The 23731-nt window shown below is 36.5% G+C and overlaps 3 protein-coding genes and 1 long non-coding RNA gene across 6 annotated transcripts in view; 3 read left to right on the top strand and 1 right to left on the bottom strand.

Moving 5' to 3' along the window:
• LOC134853411 (serine/arginine repetitive matrix protein 1-like) overlaps nucleotides 1–23731 on the bottom strand; it is a 458950-nt gene that overhangs the window by 15199 nt on the left and 420020 nt on the right. The gene's annotated exons all lie outside the window — the stretch shown is intronic.
• LOC134852951 (coiled-coil domain-containing protein 102A-like) lies at nucleotides 511–10785 on the top strand. Its single transcript, XM_063868834.1, has 8 exons — nucleotides 511–1049; nucleotides 5950–6102; nucleotides 6675–6753; nucleotides 7012–7271; nucleotides 7611–7732; nucleotides 8420–8558; nucleotides 10041–10145; nucleotides 10219–10785. Exons 1-8 carry the CDS (start codon nucleotides 906–908, stop codon nucleotides 10639–10641), a joined length of 1425 nt encoding a protein of 474 aa, XP_063724904.1. The 5' UTR covers nucleotides 511–905; the 3' UTR covers nucleotides 10642–10785.
• On the top strand, nucleotides 19089–19984 carry LOC134852882 (uncharacterized). Its single transcript, XR_010164300.1, has 3 exons — nucleotides 19089–19202; nucleotides 19598–19661; nucleotides 19886–19984. It is a non-coding gene; the product is annotated as an uncharacterized LOC134852882 (long non-coding RNA).
• On the top strand, nucleotides 21476–22989 carry LOC134853368 (uncharacterized). The gene is made up of 4 exons (XM_063869348.1): nucleotides 21476–21533; nucleotides 21712–21792; nucleotides 21992–22131; nucleotides 22322–22989. Exons 2-4 carry the CDS (start codon nucleotides 21767–21769, stop codon nucleotides 22897–22899), a joined length of 744 nt encoding a protein of 247 aa, XP_063725418.1. The 5' UTR covers nucleotides 21476–21533; nucleotides 21712–21766; the 3' UTR covers nucleotides 22900–22989.

The following is a 23731-nucleotide window of genomic DNA, read 5'->3' as shown; positions in this document are numbered from 1 at the left end:
ATGAAATTGTTTCAGGAATAGCTTCAAGATTCAAGACTTTCAAACAAACTTATCCTAGGAAAGTGCAAGAAGCAAGAGGAAAATTTTGGAACTTTAAATATACTCAAACCATGACAACTTAATTTCCATTAAGACCCTACATTATCGACTTTTCTACTGCTACAACAACTTGCTTCGTCTGACAGACAGCTGTTATGAAAACTAAATTAAATTGTTCCGCCTGCAAAACTTACGTAATAGCTGGCAGAAATTCTTACGTAAAAGCCAGAAACTAACAGCAGAAAAGGATCAGTCATATCTTTAGGTACATTCATGATTAAATATGCTACAAAGTGAAAATACACTTAAAGTCGCCAACATGGGAAAAGGCGCCCGGGTTTATCAAAACTTCTGACGAAGTTTCCTCAAAAATTCATGTAATTTTGTCCAGAAACTCTTATTCCAGTCTTATCTTTAATCCAACATTCATTCCGCTTTTTGAATTCTCGAAACGGTTAACTAACAGACCCTGACATGCTCTAACAGTTAAAGGGTTTCTTCACCTCAACTCACGTATATTGAAATAAAACCAAGGCTCAGAATTTAGTTTAAGGCTACCAGGCTATTTTACTACCAAATTCTGCGCGTAGATTGGGATTACAATTTCCTTTCGACGCTTTAACAACCGTTGAACAACTACAGCCCAACTGGACTTGATCAAAACATTTAACTGAGTTCTGAAGCAAAAATTGTTTCGCAAACCCCGAAAATTTAATATTTGCGTATTTTTTCAAACAAACTTTGGGTTTATATGCATTTATTTATATTTCAATTGCAATAATTATTTCATATTTTAGAGTTAACTTGTAGTTATTGTTAAGTTAATAAATTAAGTTATCGTTAGAGAATAGTTATTAATTTTGGTGATGGATCGAATAGTGAACTTGGAGTCGACTGACCGACTGCGCAACTCTAATTCTAGTCTTGACTCTGACTCGACCAGTGACACGTCATTCCTGGGAATAAACCCACTCGATGAGTCAAAACTGAGGGAAATCGAGGAGCTACGGGTGAGAACTCGTGTTTTAAGTTGCCATTAACATTCAACTCATCAAAATACTCTAGCCAACAGATCATATTTTAAGTTGCCGTCAAAACATAACTAACCTTTATACTCTAAAAAATTTAACCTTTTTCAGCTACAGCGGTATACTGGTTCATTTCTGCAGCCTCGGGGGAAAATATTCGCAGGAAGTTTTTTGTCAAATCAAAAATGATCAACGTAGAACAAAAGTAGCCGGTCAACGTGCACGTAGCAGAGATTGCCCACCCGTTGTAGCAAAAAAATCGAAGATATTATAAGCCGCAGATTATAATAGGTTTTCTAAGTATTTAATAACCTCACTATCTGTGATCGTAGATTAAACCATCCTTGAGAAAATACGATTGTTCTTCGGTAAATTTAAATAGTAAGCCTGAATGCCAAAAATGCGGACAACTTTTACACATTATTAGAAATATATAGTTTTTGGAATCCCGCTTGACAATTATACCTCAATTGACCCATGACCTTTAACTCTTTTCTAGTATTTGGAACAAAAATAAGAGATGTCAAAAACTGAGTCACAAAAACATAATATCGTATCGAATAGCTAGCTGTGGAAAAAAAACATGTTTTAGAGCCACGAAAAAGAACTTAAGATAAACAGCTCATGCGATTTGAAATTGGAAATCGGTTAAAAGTCTCATTAAAATAAACGTGATTCAAAAAATAATTGAAACAAACACGGAAAAAACATAACATCACAAATTAATTTCGAATACTATTTTGCTCTTGTTAAATTTTCCAATAAAACTAATACATAAAAGCTGACAAAAACTTTCAATTTTTGCGTTTTACAAAAAATACATGAGCTTATTGAATTTCTAAAAAATGTCTGACAACTATCAAAAAAATTTTTTTTTAAAATACTCTTCTTGGATTGGCTAATAGTACAATAAAATAGAATGAGCTAAGATGTTTTTTTTTTCAAAATTCAAAAAAGTTGATAACTCCATTGATTCTTACGATAAAATTTGTTGTTTTGCTCCTACAAAATTTTGATGAAGACAGCTTGGCTCAAATTTATTTTGGAGCTCAGGTGCGCTCTGCCTGAGGTAATTTTGGGGTCACGGGTCCGCTCTGCCGAAACTGAGTGCAAATCGGGCAAACAAAACAAAATTTACTCTTCACTATTTTGCTGTTCACTCTACACTATTGTGCGACCAAAAAAAAATAAACAGAGCCAAATCGAACAAACCAAAAATGGCAAGAATAGAGCTTCAAAATGGAACAAATATCCAAAATAGGTTCCCTAAATTGTTCTATAGACGATAAAACCGATTACGGAGCTCGGATTTCCAACATTTTTGCTTTTCAGAACGCCTCAAAGGCGTTGCCTTCTTATACAATTGATACATCCACTACTAGTATGAATATAACAATGCGCGTAATAAATACACTTAGGCAGAAAAATTAAATTTGATAATGATTTACTGAAATTTGAGAAAAATTGGGCTACTTAGCCTGGAAAATAATTAAACAGTCAGGGTTCCTTTCAGCAATTAAACCCCTAAAAAAGCCCTGGTTGTTTGAAAAAATACTTCAATCAATTTCTGGAACTAACAAACATAAATTTAGAGCTGGTAAATCAGAATTGTCATTCAGCTTGCAAAAAGCAGAACGTTTACGCCAATTCTTGGGTCAAGTTTTCAATCGAGTCCTATGTTCTTTGTTGGAAATAAAATATGTTTGATCCCTTAAGGCCTTTTAAAGGCCTTAAGGGATCAAACATAATTTATTTCCAACAAAGAACATAGGACTCGATTGAAAACTTAACCCAAGAATTGGCACGGTAATTTTTGGGTATAGTAAAAAAAACTACCAAAAAACGGCTGGAAGTTTCAAAATTCTCCCTTGTTTGAAGGCCATAACTTTTTCCAAAAAGAACGGCGTAGTAAATTATAAAGGTAAGCTTCAAACAACCTGTTGTGTCGATTAAACTAATTATAACAGGCAGGGTAGTTACCGATAAAAGTCAAAAACGAACACCAAATCAGAAAGTTGACATTTACAGCTTTTTCTTTTTAAAATATTGGGCGTAGCCGCTTATGCTTGAGAGATTGGCCCAACATGTAATTTCGATTGAATCCAAAAATCCAGGTTTGGCAGGGTAGTTCTCGAGAAAAGAAAAAAAAGATTCAAAAGCGGTCAAATAATTATGCCATATTTATTGCCATAGGCCATAATTTTTCGTGTCATAAAAAATTGTGTGTGGTCGCGTATACAAGGGATCGTGGTCGCCTATGTAAAACTTAGAAAAAACGCTCATAAAAAATGACTTTTCCGGAGACAATAACTTTTGGGTAAGAAGTGGGAGTTGCCGCTAAAGCACAAGAGCTCTCACTACCCGTTATATTCAATGAAACCACAACCTCAGGTTTGGGTGGTCAATTTTCGAGAAAAGTTTGCGCGTAGCCGCTTACGAAATGAGCTTTTTAAATCTGTTCTACTCATTGAAACCAAAATCTCGGATTTGGTAGGTTAGTTTTTGAGAAAACATCGGTCAAATATTCCGCAACAGACTTTTTCGAAGGGTGTAGACAAAGGGTTAAAGCAAGAAGATACCAGGGGAGAATGCAGTCACACAAGAATGTAGGCGGTATTTCTATGAATACTACTTTTTCGATAATTGGCATAAGGGTTTTTGAGAAAGAAAACTAAGTTTTTTGCAAGTGATAAAATTTTCCCAAGCGTCTCAAAAAAATAAAATAAAAAACCCAATCCCACATACTTTCAAATTATCTGTTTTTATCAAACAGGAATCTAGGCACACATGCCAAGCAAGAAAATTGAAATTCAAATTAGCAACTGAACAAAACTTACGAAGTGGAAACAAGGCCGACAAGCTTTGAGCAGACACCAGTTGTAGAAAAAAACTGATTTCGTGAAAAACTTTCAGAAGTTAAAAGTCCCCCCTCAAACTACCCTGTGGTAATTAGTACCCACCCAGTAATTAAATTTGAATTTTCATGAAATTGAGCATATCAGCTGCATAGTGATTCAACAGATTTTGTTAAACTAGTTGTTAACCCGAAAAAAAATCTACATTCCAATTTGATAACGCTTGCTAATCGCAAGCGTAAACATTAGCGTTTTCACGCGTAACTAGTTATTTCATCGATATTTAAAGAGAATCTTTCACATATTTGAAGATGAAAAGATGCTTGAAAATGAGATTAACATTCTATAAATCCAGCCAACTCTGGAGTACGAAGAATCATGTCAACTCGTCAATAGGTACTTGCGACATGTTTATAACCACTTGAAAATAGTTTGAATGGCATGAAATCATAAAACATATTTTCCAACGAATGTGGAAAGCCAAAATTTACGATGAAAAAGCTCTAAGGTTTAATTTAGATTGAAAAAAGAATCAATAAAACAGGCATAAAAAGCGACTTTTTTCTTTCTTAAAATGACAAAAACTTTTTGCGAACAATATTAAGGTGCTGCGGAGAACCGTTTTTGCTATTCAGATACAAGTCTAGAGCACCAACCCTGGAAAATTGCTTTCTTCGATGAGGCTATGGTCGCCTAAACAAAACTTTGCAAAAAAAAAAATATTTTTTTTTTCATAAATTTCGATTTTTTTCTAAATTTTTCTCGATACTCATGTGAGATAAACTTCGTTCGGTCAATTGATTGCGTGCTATAAACACATCATCCATCTACTTGTGTTTGCTGACGTCTTTTTGTAGAGTTTATTCGTTTTTGCTGGGGGGAGATAGCTCAATTGGTCATTACGGGGGGGAGATCGCTCAATTGATCCAAGAAGTTTAATATCCATTAAATAGGTTTTCGATATGATCCAACTTCTCTCAACTCACCAGATGCAAAAGCACGCAATTCTGAATTATCCAATTGATTTGTTAAACGAAGTTCCAAAACATGAAAATCATTGTATAAGCTTCACTGATCATGTAAAATAAATGGCTCAATTAGTAGAAAAAATGAACCGAAGACATTTTTGAATAAATTTAGAGTAAAAACAATAAAAAAAACAAATTATCTAAAATTTCATCACATTCATTTTAACACTTCTACTTAAAACAAATGTTATGAGCAGTATAACACATTACACAGAAAGTTCTGAGTACAGTAATCGTTCCCAAAAAAAAACATGATTTAAAAAACATTTTTTTTTCTTTTTTTAAAACTTCTAGCGCGTGGGCACGCCAAAAAAAAGGTTTAAAAAATAGAAAACATTCAGTTCACTGTAGACGAAAAACGTCAGTCTGCACTATTACTTCGCTTGAAAGCAAAATTTTCAAACCGGCTTTTCTCGACACTGAGTTTGGTAAAATTTTAAAATCGACCGAATTGCAACTTAAAAGGCTTTATCATGAAATATCACACAACCTCATTTAATCTTTATTCATGGTACCTGACTTTGAGCGGGGAAAAATTACACCCCAACACAAAGTTCCGGCTCACTTCTAGTTCGGAACATAAAGTTTAGTTTAAAGGCTGGTTGTTCCGACCACTGCAAGTAGTGAGCAACTTTTGTCTTCGGGTGTATTTTATTTTTGTTTGTTTTCCCAACATCAGTTAACAAAAATTCATCCTAATATGTCCAGAGACATATCATATTAAAGCTCTTTCAGTCGTGATTTCCAACGACTAAACATTTTCAAAGATTTTGAGTAAAACGAACGAGTAGGTCTTATAGCTAGATATTTAATAAACGTTTTTATTTAAGTAAAGAATAAAATCATTTTGCTCAGATAAAACTGGTTTTGGAAGTTTCATTTAGAGCTTCTTTGGCAAAATTTTTTTTGTAGTTTCTTATGAATGCAGTCGGAGCTTTTTGTGCTACTTGCACAGCAACTAGCTACCCGTGTTAGTTTATAATTAAGAGTGTGTTGTAGGCGCGTGCAGCTCAGACTGAGCAGACTATGAAGTGGTGGAGTGACTGTACTCAGAACTGGAGGGAGAAGTGGAGCAAAGTGAGGAATGAGAGGAACACTGCGAGAGAGGAGGTGAAACAGCTGAACAAACGCCTGGATGACACGCTACAACAGGTACAGCCTACACTAGCAACAACTAATACATTTATTAATACAGACTTTTGTCGACTTCATCAATAGCAATACAGTTGGCCTCAACCAATTCATCAAACGCGTGATACAAATGTGATAAAGGGGTCCCAAGAAACTAACACGGTCCCTAATGTGAACACAGTGCTTTAAAATTGTTCAATTTTTTGTCTCGGAGATGTCAATTAAAGCATCAAATAAGTAAGCGCAAATGAGGCAGGTAATTTATGTTCGTGAAAAAGTTTTCAAAAAGATCAAGCAGAGTCCATTGATTTACTCAGTTGCAATACTTGCTTAGATATAGCGTGATTTGGGACACATCTATTTCACTGGTTTTTTCCTGGGACCCTCTCTATACCGAACACGTCAGCTTGAAAAAATAAAATCTAGTTAGCAAAAATGATTAACAAAAAAGCCTCTGAACAAATTATCTAGCATACAGAATCTCTCTATTAATTAGACTGTAGTCGTTAACTAGCACCAAATGAATATTAACCCAAAAATGTAGTTCGGTTGAGCTGTCAATTCACTCCACTTGACTATTTTGTGACTCTTAGGTGGAGAAGGTGCAACAGGAGAAGAAACTACTCAAGGCTGAGCTGGACAGACAACAACGACAGAACTCAAACAGCTCAGGTAAACATTGTTATAACCGTACAAAATTAATTTGAGCGCTTTTCCCAGAATGTTATATAAGGCAACTTTTGATTAAAAAATGAATAATTTATCAGAAATCCACCTAATTCTCCATACGACATTGACAAGAAGCGGTTAAAGACTTCAAAGCAGTTTGTTTCTTTAGAAAAATCCAAAAACATCACTTTATAAACTGAATAAACTAGAATATCATTTCATACATTGAACACGAATTGAAACCGAGGATATTCTGCTTAGACCATGGATCCATCAACCGCTACGGCTCCCTTCGCCTCAATGCTCCTTACGACTGGACCAAATCCGCAACCCAGGCATTCATGAACGCCACTGGAAATGGTCTGGGAGACAACACTGGCTCAATTCAAGACCAGGATAAGGAACGGGAGGGAAGTGGAGAAAGGAATGAAATTTTCAAAATGTCAACTGAGGATTGCTCTTTTGTCGATTCAGAGAAGTCACAGCGTGCATTGCAGATAAAGCTCGAAGAAGCTAACAAGGTAATAATTATTATTATTAGCTTTCAGTCTTCTGATTAATAAACCAAATAATCGTATAACACACAATTCCAAGTGTGAGAGAAACTGATTGGAACAGATGGCCCGTTTTCAAACCTTTTTTCGCGGCAAAATTATGCAACAGAAAAATTCACTGGTTTACTTACTCTATAAAATCAACTTCATATTTCATAACAAACACAAAAAACGACAAATTTGTCCCAAAATGCCTTATATAGACTGTCTGTTTATTTTTTTTTTCATTCCCTCCACGTGGAAACTATTTTTTACCCACAATCGTTCAAAACAGCAAGCCCTTCCAATCAAGTTTATCTATTGCAGATCATCATGTTCGAAAGAGAAGCGAGCAAAGGACTCCAACAGGAAATTGACACCTTGTCGGAGGCCATTCGAAAACTACAGGGCAACATACAACAACTAACCATTTCCAAAGAAGCCGTGAGGTATTCCTAATTGTTCGATACAAAATAGAAACGTAACAATGTTAAGAAATATTTGTATCAGGTAAAATCAGGTACCAAAAATAATAATCGAGATAATACCAGTGAAATATCATAATGAAGCTCTTTCAGTCGAGATTAAAACATTTTAAAAAATGAAAAAACAGTCCCAATGTTGAGAAAAACCCGTTTGAAGTCTAAATTCGAGTGAGTAAAGCGAGAGAGTATTTTTGACAATATGGCGCGTTTTAAAACGACAATGTTAAAAATATTCCATTAGTATGTTCTTCAAACAATGATTCCTAGAAAAAAATGGTTTTACACAACATGCAAGTCGAGCAAGCTGCAAAAAAAACGTTCTCTGGGAATCTTTTTCAAAAAAAAACATCAAGGATCAACTTGGAGAGGTGGTCGTGATCCATTTTCCGTATATGTGTCCACCTTGATGAGGCGCATGACAATGGGTATCTAGAAACAATGGTCTGAAAAATATTTTTTGCCTTTCAGACCAACTTACAACAAAACTTGATAGAAGACCTGTTTTCTTTCTCAAAGCAGCCAGAGATTAAGAACAAATAATTTTATGCTAACAAGGCTGCTAGTCAGATAACAAATCAAGAAAAACGCTAAAAAAAGTTTTTTAAATCTCTTCGTTTACTAATATAGCCGTATCTCATTGTTTGGTTTTAGTTTTGAATTGAAGACAGCGAGGCAAAATCACGAGAGTCAGATTGCGAACATTACTTCTGATTTGGCAGACAGTAACTCCCGAAACTCCGAATTAGAAAAAAGGATTGCCACTTTGCACGAAGATATCGAGCAGCTTCAGGTGATATACCAAGCCTTTTACATACATTTCAATATAGAGACGAAGTGGAGCATTGCAAGCTAGCGAAGAGAAAATGAGACCCAAATCACTTAGTCGTAAAAATTTATTCAAAAAAACAGTCGAAAACGCAACTACTGACAGTACATAAAATTAAATAGTATTTATTGAGCTGCCACTTAGAAGAAAAAAAACGTGGCTAGATGCCCATTGGGCCAAAAAAGAAAAAACATCGAATAAGTTGTTGTCATCGAAAAAATGTGGAGCGATTAGGTTCAAAAACATTGAACTTTTCGACTGCAACAGACGTCTTTTTTTTTAATAATCAATTTTTACCCTTCAAGCGAAATAAGTGAGCGAGCCGATAGATAAAATATAAGCCGAAACTGTTTTATGAAAATAAACAAAAAACAAACTTATACAAAATATAAAATCCGAATAAGTAAAATGACGTTTTAACAGGACGACTGTCAATAATAGTAAGAAATGTTTAAATCAGAAAAAAAATAAGCATTGGAAATTGAGCAGACAAACGAAAGTCCAGATATTCAAATTTTCCCGGAAAATAAATTAATTTCATAGATATTAAAAAACGAGGTCCAAAAAGGACTTGAAACCCAGACCTTAGGGTACAAAGGCAACCGTGTTACCTCGAAACCAATTAAAAAGGAGCCTGCTAATTGTTCCGGTTCAACAACAAAGCAAGATCAATTTTTTACAGATAGCTATTGAGCGGATATGGGACCCGATGAAAACTAAAACGAATCCCTCGAATCCAAAACAAAACGATTTTTTTTCAAAAGGTTTTCAATCAGAGAACACTTTTATGAGCAGATATGGATGAAAGTTGGTTACTACTATGATAGACAGGCCCCCGAAAAAGCAACTACGAGCGCCAGATCTCGCATGCATTTCGCATTTAATAATTTGAAAACTAATTTGTATATAAATTATTCATTTCAAAAATCTCGCGAAATATATTGTTTGAAATTTTTCTGATTAAAAATTGTATTACTATATAATTTATATCAAGCAACATGCTCGCTTCAACTTTAAAAAGATTTACAGCCATAATTGGGTTAACTTATTTGTCATCGAAACTCAATTTTAGCGTTTTTTTTTAAATTTCCACCTTAAAACGATGAGCGGGGAAGTTTTACGAAAAACTAATCATAAAATTTGTTTGAAAATATACTGCGACATCTTTCTGAATAGCTAACTCATAAATTTTAAACGATTTTAGAGCTCTCGGTGTCTTATTCTCAAGGGACCACTCTATCATAGTAGTACTGAAAGTTATTCACAGGAAAGAAAACCAGAGAAAACATTTTAATTATTATAATTCTGATCAATTTATTTCGATGCAAACCGAAAGTTGTTTACAGGAAAAAAAAAGTTCGCGTAATTAGAAAAAAAACTAAGCATCACAAGAGAAAACATTTAAATTATGTAAATTCTGATCAATTTATTTCGATGCAAATTTAGATGCAAAACACGGATGAATGGAGCAAACGAGAACAGTTGGAGACCGAGAAATTTCAGCTTGAGAGGGAGATTAAGAAATTTAAGAATCAAATTGCTGATTTGGAGGTGAGAAAGAAAAAAAAGAAATCACATCCAAACGATTTAATAACGATTTATCTTCACTTTTTTCAATTTTTAGAGTCGGGCAGTAAGAAATCAGAAAACTTCGCTGCCCGGAACGCCCAGCACTGAAGTGACCGAGCTGAAAACTCAAATCCAACAGTTGCACATTCAAATCGGAAACATGAAACATTCTGAAGCCAAACTGAAGAAGGCAATGAATGAAAAAACACGAGATATGGAGTTACTCGAACGCAGGAACTTACAATCAGAAGCTGAAGTTAAATCATTGAGAGGGAGAGTCGAGCAACTGAAACGAGAAACAATTGAAGCTCTCGAGGAAAACGATGTTCAAACAGCACAGATAAATAAAACTAGTCGAGACTTGGAAGATAAAACTGAGCTGGTCAGTGAACTTGAGCAAGAAATTATCAGACTCAAACGGAAAATCGACCAAGTTGCATTGCAAGAAAGAGATACTGACGAAGAAATTCAGAGTTAAAAACTAGGCTAATATTTTTTAAAGAACTGGAGAAATCCTGAAAAACACACATTGCAGGCAAAGATTTCACGCATATAATTCAAGTTGAGTAGTGAATGATCTAATACTTATTCATATTTTTATTTACTCTTTTCAAGTTTTGTAGCAGTCCGATACAGCTGCTTTTCTATTACTTTTCTTTTAAATATTAATCAGAAGTTCACAATAACTTATCATATTAAGTTATTACACTCGTCCTTCATTATTTCGCCGAGACAAAAAACCTTGGAATTTCAGTGTAGAAGAACGTATAACGTGAAAGAAGTACAGAAAATTGAGCTGGTTGGGAATCGAGTCAATCAGATTGAGAAAACTAACCCCTGCATCTAAGACAATGAAATTCGTGATACCTTTGCGACACTCCTGGATGAAGTATGCCATGATATTGGAATAGAGCCGAAACTTCAACCGCTGGAAGGCGAAAGCTTTCACAACAAAACAAAAACTACTGAAGATGGCACTCGACTTGACATCAAGCCAAATGGACTCTGTGGAGGCCGATTCAGTCGAACATTTTTCGAGTAAAAAAATTTTCAACCCCCGTGCTAAATCCTGCCCTAAAACTATCATGAGCGTGTCTAAACATTAAAATACCAACAAAGAATTCTGTATGTGGAACACAGCAGCGTTGTTCCTCCAATTTTTGCGTGTACCGTGGGAGCAGCACCAGGCTCTGCAAAATCCGTCCAGAAAATAAGCGAAAAACGAAACGAATCATATTCGGACACAATCAATTTTTAAAAAAACAAAATTAAATTTTGCACTTCTGAGGAGTGCAATACTCTGCCTCAGGGGGTGCATAAAACTTAAAAAGACATCCAAAATAGACAATTCCATCTGTGCTATAATCGAGGAGGGTAATTTTAATTGACAATTCTCTGGATGCTTTAAAATCGACTTGATTTATTCATAAATTTTTTCCGATGTACTTATATAGAGTTAGTATGGCCCTATCCAACCTCTGCACGGACCGTCGCATGAAGGAAGGGCCTGTTTTAATTATCCTCTGCACATAAGAAACAGGAGTTGAAAAAAAACTCAAAGAGATTGACCTGATGAGGATGCGGGTCAATGAGATACCTAAACTAGGATGTGTTTGACTTGATGAGGTTGCGGGTCAAAAAGAAACTTACACTAGGACGCGTTTACGTTATCGTGGCTTTACAAATAAAAAAATGCTTCAGGTATTGCCAGGGAGATTCCCTGTTTAAGAAAATCGAGGTCTCGAACCCTTGCACAAAAAAAACATAACTTGATAGCACAAGGATACTAGGATAGACAGTGATAGACTTCTTCTACTACAGTAGAATTCTACTACTACTCTAAACACGGTTCGTATTTAGACAGACGCATGATCATTCTTTCCAGTAAGCAGTCAAATAGTATAATTAGTATTAGTTGTAGCATTAGGGATTGTGTCTCCACAAAGAGTCCAGGCCCCGTCAATGAACTCGTTTCAGATAACTACAACACTTCTTTAAGAATTTTTAAAAAACTAATTCAAACGTTTTCGCACATTTTGTGCATCATCAGAATTAAAAGTTTCTTTACACTTTTTACTTTCGCTTTTGTACATCGGCCATTCACATGCAAGCTTTCATGTGCATTTGTTTCTTTATTCCATGAAGCTTTACTTCTTCTAGAAAAGCTTGAGTAGGGCACCCAGAATGGTTATAATGCATGGCAACATCGAAATTTTATTAGTAGCAGCCGAGTGAGAAAATTGGCAGTTTCGACAAATTAACAGCGTTAATTGTTCAATTTAACGAATTGGGAAAGGTCAAATTGCAGTAACGAAGTAATTTTTTGAAATGCGTTCGAAAATAAGGAAAAATCAGGACCTTGATATTTAGCAGTAACTGAAAATGCGCGAAAATCAGAAGATCGACTTTCGCTTGAGGAAACAACAATGATTCTCGACAATGAAGAAAAAACGTACGAACTACATTGAAGTTTCGATCGGTACAGCTACCCGAATTTGAACGATTGTACAGCTACAATCGTTACGGAGCAGTTTCCGATAATTCGGAGGGATATTGGGAAGATTTTACTACTCTTCCCAGACCGCGTTAAGACTGCTCTTCGACCGGTTTCAAGAATCCGGAAGGCCCGGGAAGAGACTGAAACGGGTTTCTAAACAACGTTCAGCTTCCTGGTATGTCTTGAGTTGAATTTAATTAACTTCTAATTCATTTTTCAGTATATGATAGGCTAGGAGTTGAGAGAAAGCGTTGATCCATCTCCGATGGATATGATGATTTTTATCTAGTGAACAAAACCGATAGTCTTATGATAATAAATAATATCCCCGTTTTTAGGAGTGACCTCGTGGTCTGGGGATACTGAGACCCAGCCATTAGCTCACTATTTTTGCTTGTAATTGAGTTAATTCGCGCAATCTGGCCGATAGCCTTAAGTAGTAAAGACTTTATGGAACCGATGTTAAAAGACAACACATTCAACTGGCTTTGGTAGAGACGGTTAAAAGCATGTGAAGCTGTATTAAGACTCTAGCCAGTCGTTTGACAACCTAGCTTTGTTTTCCATCGGTATGAACGTCCTGGCGAATGTTAAAAACCAGTCCAGTGTCATGAATCAATCCTAAGAGGATTTGCAAGACGACATAATTGATATAAAAAAATCTGTTGCCATTTAAATTTTAATTGTTTCTTTAGCTGAAACATAGGGACACGAGAGAGATCTGTATAACAAGGGATATCAAGCATCAAGCAGTTTAGTATCTCATCGCTTCAGTATAATTTTTGCAAGTAATAACAGGTTGTTCAATTGTATATACACCGACAAAGACAAAATTTGTAGCTGTCTTAATTTTTCTTTTCATGAAACATTCGTGTTTCAATCCTACTAACAGCCCATTTCTGCATAATTTCACACTGTGACATCACATACTTGATTTAATGAAACAGCAAATTGCATATAGTATTACTGGCATTACCATTGATTCAAATAGTTTTAGTTTTGCTTTCCAGTGCAATTTTGATATATTCCTTCTTATCAAAAAAGAAGTCTCTATTCGCCACTAGAAATGCTTTGTCCCCTGAAATAATCAATCCTAGATTGATATGGCAGCCGACATGTTTGGTTTCATTTCTGTCGAAATTTATAAAGCGGCATTTTTTCCCAAAACTCAAATGGGTTCATTTTTCTAAACTAAAAGGCATGTGATTTTCCAACGTCCAATCATATATACTGTCATGATTGTATCAACCAATCAAAATCAAAATAAGCATGAAAAATTTGGTGAGATTCTTTATTTAGTGTTTTTGAAGATTTTGTTTGAGTTGAGAAGGTCAAAAAAATTTGTTGTTTTGTTAATTCTCTAATTTTTTAGATTACGTGCTCTACCGATCATTAAGCAAACGGTTCCTGCTGCGGGCTGTGACACAAATGGCTTAAAGAAAATGTACTCTTCAGAATGCCTGAATCATTAACTCGGCTATGTAGCATCCTTGAGTCTTATGCAATTCCGAGTGAGTGAACCTAATCTTCGTCTGGCGAGCTCTGTTTTTTTTTAATAGAAAAAATTCCAACTCTCCTGATTTTTGTTTCGATTCAATTTTTGAGTCTGATTTTTGATTCGATTCGTTAATAATAAAAATTTCTTGATATAGGTCTGTGCTGTCTCCATCTTCATCAGCAAAAAAACTTGAATGTTTAATGTTTGAATAAAAAGGATTGCTAAAGCTAGATCGTTGTTTCGTTTTTGAAATTCGCATCACATCTTTTGCTGGCCAGTGATTCTGACTGAACGGGCAGTTATTTGAGTTGGATGTGTCTCTGATCTTTGAGTTTCAGTTCTTTTTTCTAATATATTATCAAGAACCTTAAAACTGCCCGAAAGCTTCCCTTCTGGCCCCAAAAAACTTCCTTTCTCGCCTCAGTTGACTGTGTTTCAGATAGATGCCTGAGTTTTCACAGAAACTAGTTATCGGGACTTCAAAGAGCAAATCTATCAAACCAATTCTAGTAAAATCAACAATTCACTCCTACCGCGGCGCAATGCTTCATGATCTGTTTGAAACAGTTTTGCGCTACAGAACAAAGCACTTAAAAACAGTAACAATAGTTGGTGAATACAATGACAACAAGCTGCATCTGCAAGAATTAGAACAGCAAGGGAAAAATTGATTAACATCGTCACTAACAAATTGCAGCCCAAGAAACTGGTCATGCCCAAAACAATTCAGAACTGTTATAACTCTGAAGTATTTCGCAAAATATAAATTCTTAACCATGTGTTGTTTAATTTAATAACTAGATTTGTAGACCCTCATACACTCATTGTTTCACCTAAGTTCAACCTAAATCTAAACCCCTCAAAGGTTTTGCCGTGATGACAGCCTTTTCTCGTTCTACGGTAATGATTTTAAAAAAAAATTTTTTGCACATTTAATTTATAAGTTCTCTCGCTAACTTGACACCGCCGTCCTTCCTCAAATGACTACTCAAACACACTGCTTTATTTGTAAAAACGGCTTGCGAGGTGAAGGTGTTGTTTGCTTCACATGCCCAGGCTACATGCATGTAAAATACAGCGGCCTAAACCGCAGCAGTGATCATTATGACGATTTCAGCTGTCTTCGCTGCACTTCCCAATTTCATTCACATTCAGCTAACGACACGCATGAATGCAATCCCCTAACCCTAGCTACAACCACGCTCCCTCGACTCCATCCTCACCCTTCCATTGCCCCACACTCACAAAACTCAAGACAACCCTACCTTGTTGAACCTAGAACAACACAAGACCCATGGTCAAACCCCTGTCTAGAATTCGTAGAAACCACCAGGTAAATATACATCGAAGTGGTCCAATGGAAACCGGGCTTTATGATCTTATCAAAAAAATAAAATTGGATATAACTTCATTGAAACCCTCAATAGAAGTCTGAACAACCAAATAGAAAACAACGAAAATACCTTCGCAAGGCACGCAGCATTGATCTTTCCACACTTACTACTGTGCAAAACAAATTCCGAAAATGATGGATATTTATCCAAAACAATAGCAAAGCGACTTAAGAAATAGCAAGACGGAGACCTGGATGACCTGTATAACAAAAGGAAGGCGCGGCAAATGCGCTTGACAAAAGGAAGTAGTAGAAAAACTGAAACTGAAGCAAACAGTTCAACAAACTAATGAAAACTGGAAAACATCAAGCGCAATAGCAAAACTAACGGACACATCCAAAAGGGGTTTCTTGCTCGTCAAAGGTAAGACAGTAGAACAGACTCTTCTAGAGAAGCACCCATCATCTGAACCAGATGATGAGAAATATATTACACCAGTCTCATGGAAAAAATTTCAAGAAAGTAGCAATGAGAACGCACGGACCTCATGGACCATCTGGCCTTGACGCAATAGAATGGAGACGTATTTAAACACATTTCGGGCAACATTCAGTTGAGATTTCAAAAACAATTGCCAAAATTGCCACTAAATTGGCCACAGAAGAACTAAATCCAGAACTAACGGAACCATATAACGCATGTAGATTAATACTCTTAGCTGAGAGTCCAGGAGTAAGACCCATAGGCATTTGAAAATTTATGCTTAGGATAATAGAACAAACAATAACCAAATGCCTAAAAAACGATTTCATGTCGCTCGGTTCAAACTACCAACTCTGTCTAGTACAAAAATAAAGCATTGAATATGCGATCCACACGCTAAAAGATCAATACAGCAAAACTTCCGTCGACGCTAAATCGAAATCTGCTAATTCGAAAGCTGGCCTTGAAAAACATCAAAAATATCGGCCCTTTTCTTTCAACAGCGATTAAGAACTCCTACTCCAATGTATACAAACTATTCGATAGCAAAAAAAAACAAAATCTACGCTCAAGAAGGGACAACCCAAGGGGATCCACTAGCAAAGGCTTTGTACGGCCTAGCCATAATACTCCTCATAAATTTTTTATCAGTAGACAACGTAACCCAGAATGGGTACGCAGACAACGTAAACGCAGTCGGTAAATTGAGCAATCTACGAACCGTCCTCGTTAAAATTGTATCACTAAGTAATTGTTTTGGCTATCATGTTAAAGCATCCAAATACCAACTCATTGTCAAAGATGAAAAACTCGGTGAAGCTGACAAAATCTTCGAAAATACAGTTATCACTATGAAGGCAGGCGCCCGAGTGCTTAGTTTAGTTATAGGAACAAAAATAGAAAGTAAAAAAATCCTCGAGTTTCAACACAATAAGCAAATCAAAATTTTGAAAAAATTAACATAAATAGCTAAAACCTCCCCCCAAAACATTTCTGCCTGCTATACTAAAGGAGTTCAAGAAAAGCTTTCAATTCTTACCGGGACATGACCTAACACTGTGGAAAACTTAGAAATTTGTGAAAAGGTTATGAAAGAACAATTAATACCTAACCTATTCGTTAAAGACGCATTGAACCCCCAGTTCCGTGGGATATCTTTCTTACCCTTTAACATGGGCGGCTTTAACATCAAGCTGCCATCCGATTATAAAAACTATATAGATTGGTCTAAAAAAACATCTTAAGTACTGAAATTTCAAGATCCTGTTACAGCAATAACACAGCAAGAAAAAATTTGTACAAAAAACAAAAAAGTGAAATTTGATAGAACAAACCGAAAGAAAATAAACCTCATTAACTCCTTGAAAGAAACAGATTAAAAAAAAGCAATCAACCTGCTCTCCAAAAAGGGAACTTCTAACTGGTTCAACGCTTTACCACTGAGCAAATACAACATTAACATGAATAAATCAGAATTCAGAGATAATATTTACTTAAGATACGGATGGGAACCGACCAAAACCCCACTCACATGTGCATGTGGTGTTTAATTTTTATTTGACACATAAGCTACACTGTGAACGGGGCGGTTACACACACATAAAACACAATCAAAAATAGAAACACATTCGCCAACGTCATGAACGAGGTTTGACATGACGTCGAGATTGAGCCGAAAAATCAGCCGTTGCCAGGCGAAAGCGTCTTCAACAATTCAACTACAATTGAAGATGAGGCACGACTTGAAATCAAGACAAGCGGACTCTGGGGTTCACAATTCAGCCGCGCTTTCTTTGATGTAAAAATTTTGGCTGCTCCAACAGCCACGTGGACTATGCAGCGATTAGCCGAAAAACTAAGTGAAAAAAGACAGGAAAGCTATCCAGAATCTATAAATTACATAAGAACTAAAAAAAGCTTCGCGCTCCTGGGGAGCTCTATACTTTGTATAAGGGGTTGCAACTCGCTGCCCGTACAGAAATAAAATAAAAATACAGATATGCCCAGGGTTAATCCATTTGTTGTGAGATTGCATATCTGTCCTGAACTGTATCAGACATGTACAGACCTGGAAGATACAAAAACTATAATGTTACAGAAAAAAAATAAAAATACAGATATGCCCAGGGTGAATCCATTTGTTGTGAGATTGCATATCTGTCCAGAACTGCATCAGACATGATCAGATCTGAAAAAATTTTTTTTTGAAATTTTCGAATGAATTCTCATTTTTTGTCACGTGTCTTGTTTTTATCGTTGAAAATAGTTATTTTAACAAATAATACTAAAACTCGTTTAAAATTACGTCCTTGTTTTCAGTTTTTGAAAAGCAGGTATAGAAATAAATTCTACAGACGTAGAGCTTTAGAATAACGTGTTTGTAATAATTCTAGAACGAAAAGTCGGGTGGCTAAAAATAAAAACCTGCAAAAGAAAAAAAATTTTCAGATTTTTCTATTATTCCAAAATAGCTTCCCCGCGGTCTGTAGAAATTGAAAAAGTGTTTTTACAAAGGATTCATTGTTTAGCAGGAGTATTATTTGTGCCACCTGAGTCGATCTCCCATCGTTTTAGTTTAATATTTAAGAAACTCGCTGATCAAAAGCTTGCAGTTGCGATAACCGGATGCATATGGGAAAAACTATTTCAGATTTGTACAATATGCTACTGAGCTTAACATACAAAGATGACTTGAGGACAATATCATTTCTTGTAATTTGTTTTGGCTCGCTGATAAAAACTATTTGTGCGAGCATTGATAGAAACTTTTGTTGAAAACTAAATTGTTTGCCGTTAAATACCTTTTCTGCTCATAATCAAACTTATATGTCAAATAGGGTGGTCACAAATAAAGGAGGGACCGTTTTATATAGGAGGACTGTTCTCTCATTCGAATTGTAATGGATATGTATATTATTGTTTGCAGAAGAAGGGAGGCATGCCTGGTTTGGACTTGCCGACATTCGTGTCTGGTTCAGCAAGTGGAGCTGGGCCAACTCTTCAAACAACAACAGCAATGCCTTTTTCGGGCCCCTCCTGGCTCGGACAGCTAGTGGGTCTGTAGGGGTGGGGCAGCAGGGAGTGGGCATGGGTGGGGACATAGGTGTGAACAATGTGAGTGTGACTGTTGGCAGTGCAGAGTCGAGCAAACAGCCAGACGCAGAGATCAGGCAGTTCCGCAAGAAGTACAGACAGGAAATACTCACAGCAGCTATACTTAAAATATGGTTTGTACTTTTTTCGACGGATGATTTGATTCGGCATAGGGGTCAAAATTACAATTCACTATAAATCGAAAAATTATTTTATCACACCTTATGAACTCATATTTCATATTTAACGCAATTTCTCGAAGCTCGAAGTTATTATATCTTAGCATCTTAAGCGGTTTTGGATACAATTTAGATAAGCTCGGTTGAATATCGAGCATATTAAAATTTGTCGAAGAGGGTCAATAACGAACGGTAGAGGTGTTGGAGGGGTTGACTTCATGCAAGAAAAGGACAACCGGCAGCCATAAATTGGGTGCTGCTGTACCTGCTCTAGTTCATAAGCACAGAAAAAAGTGAGCGTCTTTTTCACTAATGGTGTAAAACGTCTCTAGAACATCAGTATTGTTTAGGTGTGAATCTGCTGATTGGAACTGAGACTGCTCTTCTTTATCGACAGGAGCGGCGAAGGCAAAGGTAATACACGAATAATTATCGCTTAATAGAGTATCTAAATAAAATCATTAGCAATTGAAATTGCTAGGATTTTTTTTTCGGTTCCGTTGCAATTGATTAGCCTTCATTAGTTTCATTTCTAGTTCATTACAAAATTATTTTAGGTGCATTTAATTGAAATCTTAATAAAAATGGACTTGAGTTCAGAAAAGCTCATAAAAATCATATCAATCTGGTCTTTACAGTGTCACAGCTGATCAAGCGGAGGAAATTCCAGTTGGTAGACACTCTGCCCAATCTGAATCTCATGATCAGCATCTCTGGAGCCAAGTGCAAAATCAGAGCATACTATTTGAATCTGTTCAACTACAAGATACTCGGCCAGGATGTAAGATACAACATTTTCTCGTGGGTGGATTTCTAGATCGACCAAATTTTTTTCCGAGGTTGCCTAAAACACTGTATAAATCTATTTTGTGAAATGGTTCTGCGCCACCGGTATTTTCCGTTTTTGGACCATTTTTGCAAAATTTTGGTACAAAAATTGCTTTTTTTTGGCGTGCGCTCCCCCCTTAAGTTTAACATTTATTGGCGACAAAAACAGATTTCACCAAATAGTAGTAAAGGAAATGAAACTGCTTCCCTAAATTCGCATCTGATCCTGATTACTCTTGCGAAGCTAGTGTATTATTACGAACCTTATTTTTTTTCAACCTAAGTCGCAAATATTGGTGCGGCACCCCAAAATGGCGGGGCACCTTTACAGCTTTTGATTGCATGTGTTTGGACAATAAATTAACATAGTTGATGCATTTTTATTTCATCGAATGAACCGGAAAAAGCTATTTGTTTCAAACCACATCACAATAATAAAAACTTAATTTTAGAAATTTTCTAACTCAATATATCTCGCAACTTTTTGAAATGCATAATGTGGTTTTATATTTCGCATTTTGTTACATGCAAAGTTAGGGTGGATGCCTTCAGTTTGTTATATTCCAAACTATTAATTGCTAATTTGTATCTATTTGTATTTAGTGCTGAATCGCATTGGCAATTTGCTAGCATATGTAGCTGCTTTATTCGTGACTAGTGTTTGTCGGCTGTAAAGCTCGAGTAGTTGCGGGGATAGTGCGGGAGACTCAAAATCTATTGATTGCAGTAGGTCGCACATTCGAATCCTGCAGATAGCCGAGTTTTTTGCTAACTCGAGGCTTATTTCTACTTTTTCCTATTTAACTTGATAGAGCTGCTTTTTGATTATGTTGTCGCAAGTGTCCGCGAAGCACAGCTTCGCCTCTGTGTAAATGATATATTCGCAGATAGAGCATTGAATATACAGGCAATTGAATTGAGAATATTTTGATTTGTGCAGACAAAACAGATATAATCAGATTTTGCTAATAATCCGAATCATTCGGTTCTATATTTTTTTTACAAGGAGGAATTGAAAACCAAATATTCAGCACGGTATCTTGACGTTATATTGGATTGAAAACTGAGTTTTGTAAAGGAATCTTATCAGTGTCTTAGCTAAATGACTTGCGGACCTAGGTCAATTTACATCTTGTTGATGCTGTTGAAAAGAAAAATCTGATTTCCTTGTAGGCATTATTTTTTTAGGACTTCAAAATCTCTTACGATTTTCAGCAATTGCCGTTTACTTTTGGCTTTCAGGAATTGTAGCTTATATTTTCTCTTGTGTCTCTCTTGTGATGCGAAGCTCAGCTTCCCCTTTGTCTGTAAATGACACTGCGGTTGGAAATTGCTATCAATGTGTTTCATTGACACTAAGGCTACTTCTGTTTTAGACGGGTACGGGGTCAGTTGTGCCGCATTGCGTGGCGACATTTCCAGGCAGTAATGGAACCAAACTACTCTTGTGCTACAACAGTAAATTGAAACATTTTGCCTAACTGCATTCAGTTCCAAATTCTAATTATGTTCAATAGGATACTTAACCTAATCTTTTTAAATTACCTTCAGTTCATCATTAGCTCAGCACGAAAAATAGCTTGTCAAAGAATCTGTGTGCGCTGAATCATTCGATGTTTAATCATTTGATTTTCAGGCGAAGGTGTGTACGTTGATACAAATGGAAGGACGTTTAGAGACGCCGCATTTCTATGGGGAGAACCACCGACATCCGTTGGTAAGGATATAGTACACGTCTAGGAAGCAAAAAATGGTCATAGTTGACAGTTAATGGGAAATGAAAGCTTCATTAACTGCTTTTGCTTACACAGTGGTGGCTTTTTAAATTGTAAACTTTTTAAAAGTTAGAATTACCCAAAAAGCTTCTGACATGTTGGAAATCAGTTTCTTTTTCAATTTTGTAACATCTATTTTAGCGGCGGTCGGTCCGAATCATGTGTTATGATACTGCACGACTTCCATCGAGATCCGAGCAATAGATACTGGAAACCTGGACGGAGTATTCTGCCACTACCAGATACAAAAACTGCGCTTTCTCTGCGAGTCCAACGGAAAGGTATTATTCAATGTTTCTTTCACTGTCTTTACTAAAAATGAGGAGCTTTTTGAACGGTATCTGTTGAGCAGCCCATTTGCGTTGCTTTATCCGGTGGAAAATTATAAATTATTTAGCTTTATAAAAAGAAATTATCATATAGTGCAGCTCAGGTCAAAGTGGTCTCAATTGTAATGTTTGTGGTTTTCAGGTATTTTTTGCTGTTTCCAAAGGCGGTTTCTACCAAGTGTACATACTCATGTTCAAGGAACTCACAGCTCTCTCCATCAGCACAATCAACAAAATTCTCTTCCTGCTCCACATCAGTCGAGTTCTACTCTAAACAGCAACCATACAAATCAACAGGCGCCAACGGGAAACAGTAGCAGCAAGGCATCGCCTGCTCAATTCCCGCTGCAGTCCATCACAAACACACCTCAGCATCTTACGACGCCGCCTTCTCTGTCAATGCATCACCAGTCTACTTCCGGACAAAGCGTAGGTGCTGCCGGAGACGCCCAGGGATACCACACGTCGGATAGAAACCAACCTCAGACATCTGGACACCCGCCATCGTTACTGCACTACGCGGCATCTCCAGTCACGCAGTCGAATCAGACTCAGTTCACGAGTGGCGCGACTAGTGAAAATTACAATGGCGTCGGAGGTAATGACAACTTGGAAGGAGGCCGCAGTTTGCGGGAACTGAACAGTCTAGAAGATCTGTCGAGACAGGAACAGTTCCTCATGAGTTCAGTCGGAAACTACCTGACTCATTCGACCACTTGATGCATGAAATGAAATAAAAAATATTCCCCCGAACTTGGTAGATGTTACAAAATAGTTAATCCATTATGCTCGTGACATAGTTTCATATGAAAAAAACGAACTCTGGTCTTCTGTATAGGGCTTCTTTTCCAGTTTCCATCCCCCTGTTTTCTCAAATTCAATATTTGAAAATTTTCAAAAACGACTTCTAATGTTATAAACTGCGTTGGGGGTTGGAAATTGGTGCCCCATTTATGTGGTTCATTTTCTTGTTCTTCAACATCTCGCAGGTGTTTTAGTTAAAATAATGAAAATAAAACATTTCAATAAATCTTTTAAACAGCTTGTTTTTTCGCCTTGTTTGCAAAAAAAATGATCAAAACTGTTTTTAGACCCTTGAATCGATCTGCCCCGGAGTCTTTTTGAAAATTTAGTGAGTGGAAATCTATCCAACAAAAACTTGGAAACCAGATCTGAGCATCTTAAAATCTTGCCTTCATCAGATCTTGTCCAGACATGATGCATGTTTCGTTTGGACATGGACATGACTGAATCAGGACTGAGGCAGGTATGGATTCTATCACAAAAGCAGATCTGCTCAAGGTCTGATTCAGACCTGGAACATATATGGGTCAGATCTGAACAGACCTGCACCAGGTCTGACCCATATATGTTCCAGGTCTGAATCAGACCTTGAGCAGATCTGCTTTTGTGATAGAATCCATACCTGCCTCAGTCCTGATTCAGACATGTCCATGTCCAAACGAAACATGCACCATGTCTGGACAAGATCTGAAATAGGCAAGATTTTACGATGCTCAGATCTGGTTTCCAAGTTTTTGTAAGGTACGGG

The sequence above is a fragment of the Symsagittifera roscoffensis genome, chromosome 8, assembly GCF_963678635.1.
Source record: "Symsagittifera roscoffensis chromosome 8, txSymRosc1.1, whole genome shotgun sequence".
In the NCBI taxonomy this organism is placed as follows: Eukaryota; Metazoa; Xenacoelomorpha; order Acoela; family Convolutidae; genus Symsagittifera; species Symsagittifera roscoffensis.
This window is presented reverse-complemented; position numbering and strand designations above follow the sequence as displayed.

Coding starts and splice junctions, on each gene's coding strand:
- LOC134852951 (XM_063868834.1), top strand. CDS start 906: ATGGATCGAATAGTGAACTTGGAGTCGACTGACCGACTGCGCAACTCT. Junction 6,103..6,674: donor TGGATGACACGCTACAACAG/GTACAGCCTACA, acceptor TGTGACTCTTAG/GTGGAGAAGGTGCAACAGGA. Junction 7,733..8,419: donor ATTTCCAAAGAAGCCGTGAG/GTATTCCTAATT, acceptor GTTTGGTTTTAG/TTTTGAATTGAAGACAGCGA.
- LOC134853368 (XM_063869348.1), top strand. CDS start 21,767: ATGGGGAGAACCACCGACATCCGTTG. Junction 21,793..21,991: donor AGAACCACCGACATCCGTTG/GTAAGGATATAG, acceptor CATCTATTTTAG/CGGCGGTCGGTCCGAATCAT. Junction 22,132..22,321: donor TCTGCGAGTCCAACGGAAAG/GTATTATTCAAT, acceptor TGTGGTTTTCAG/GTATTTTTTGCTGTTTCCAA.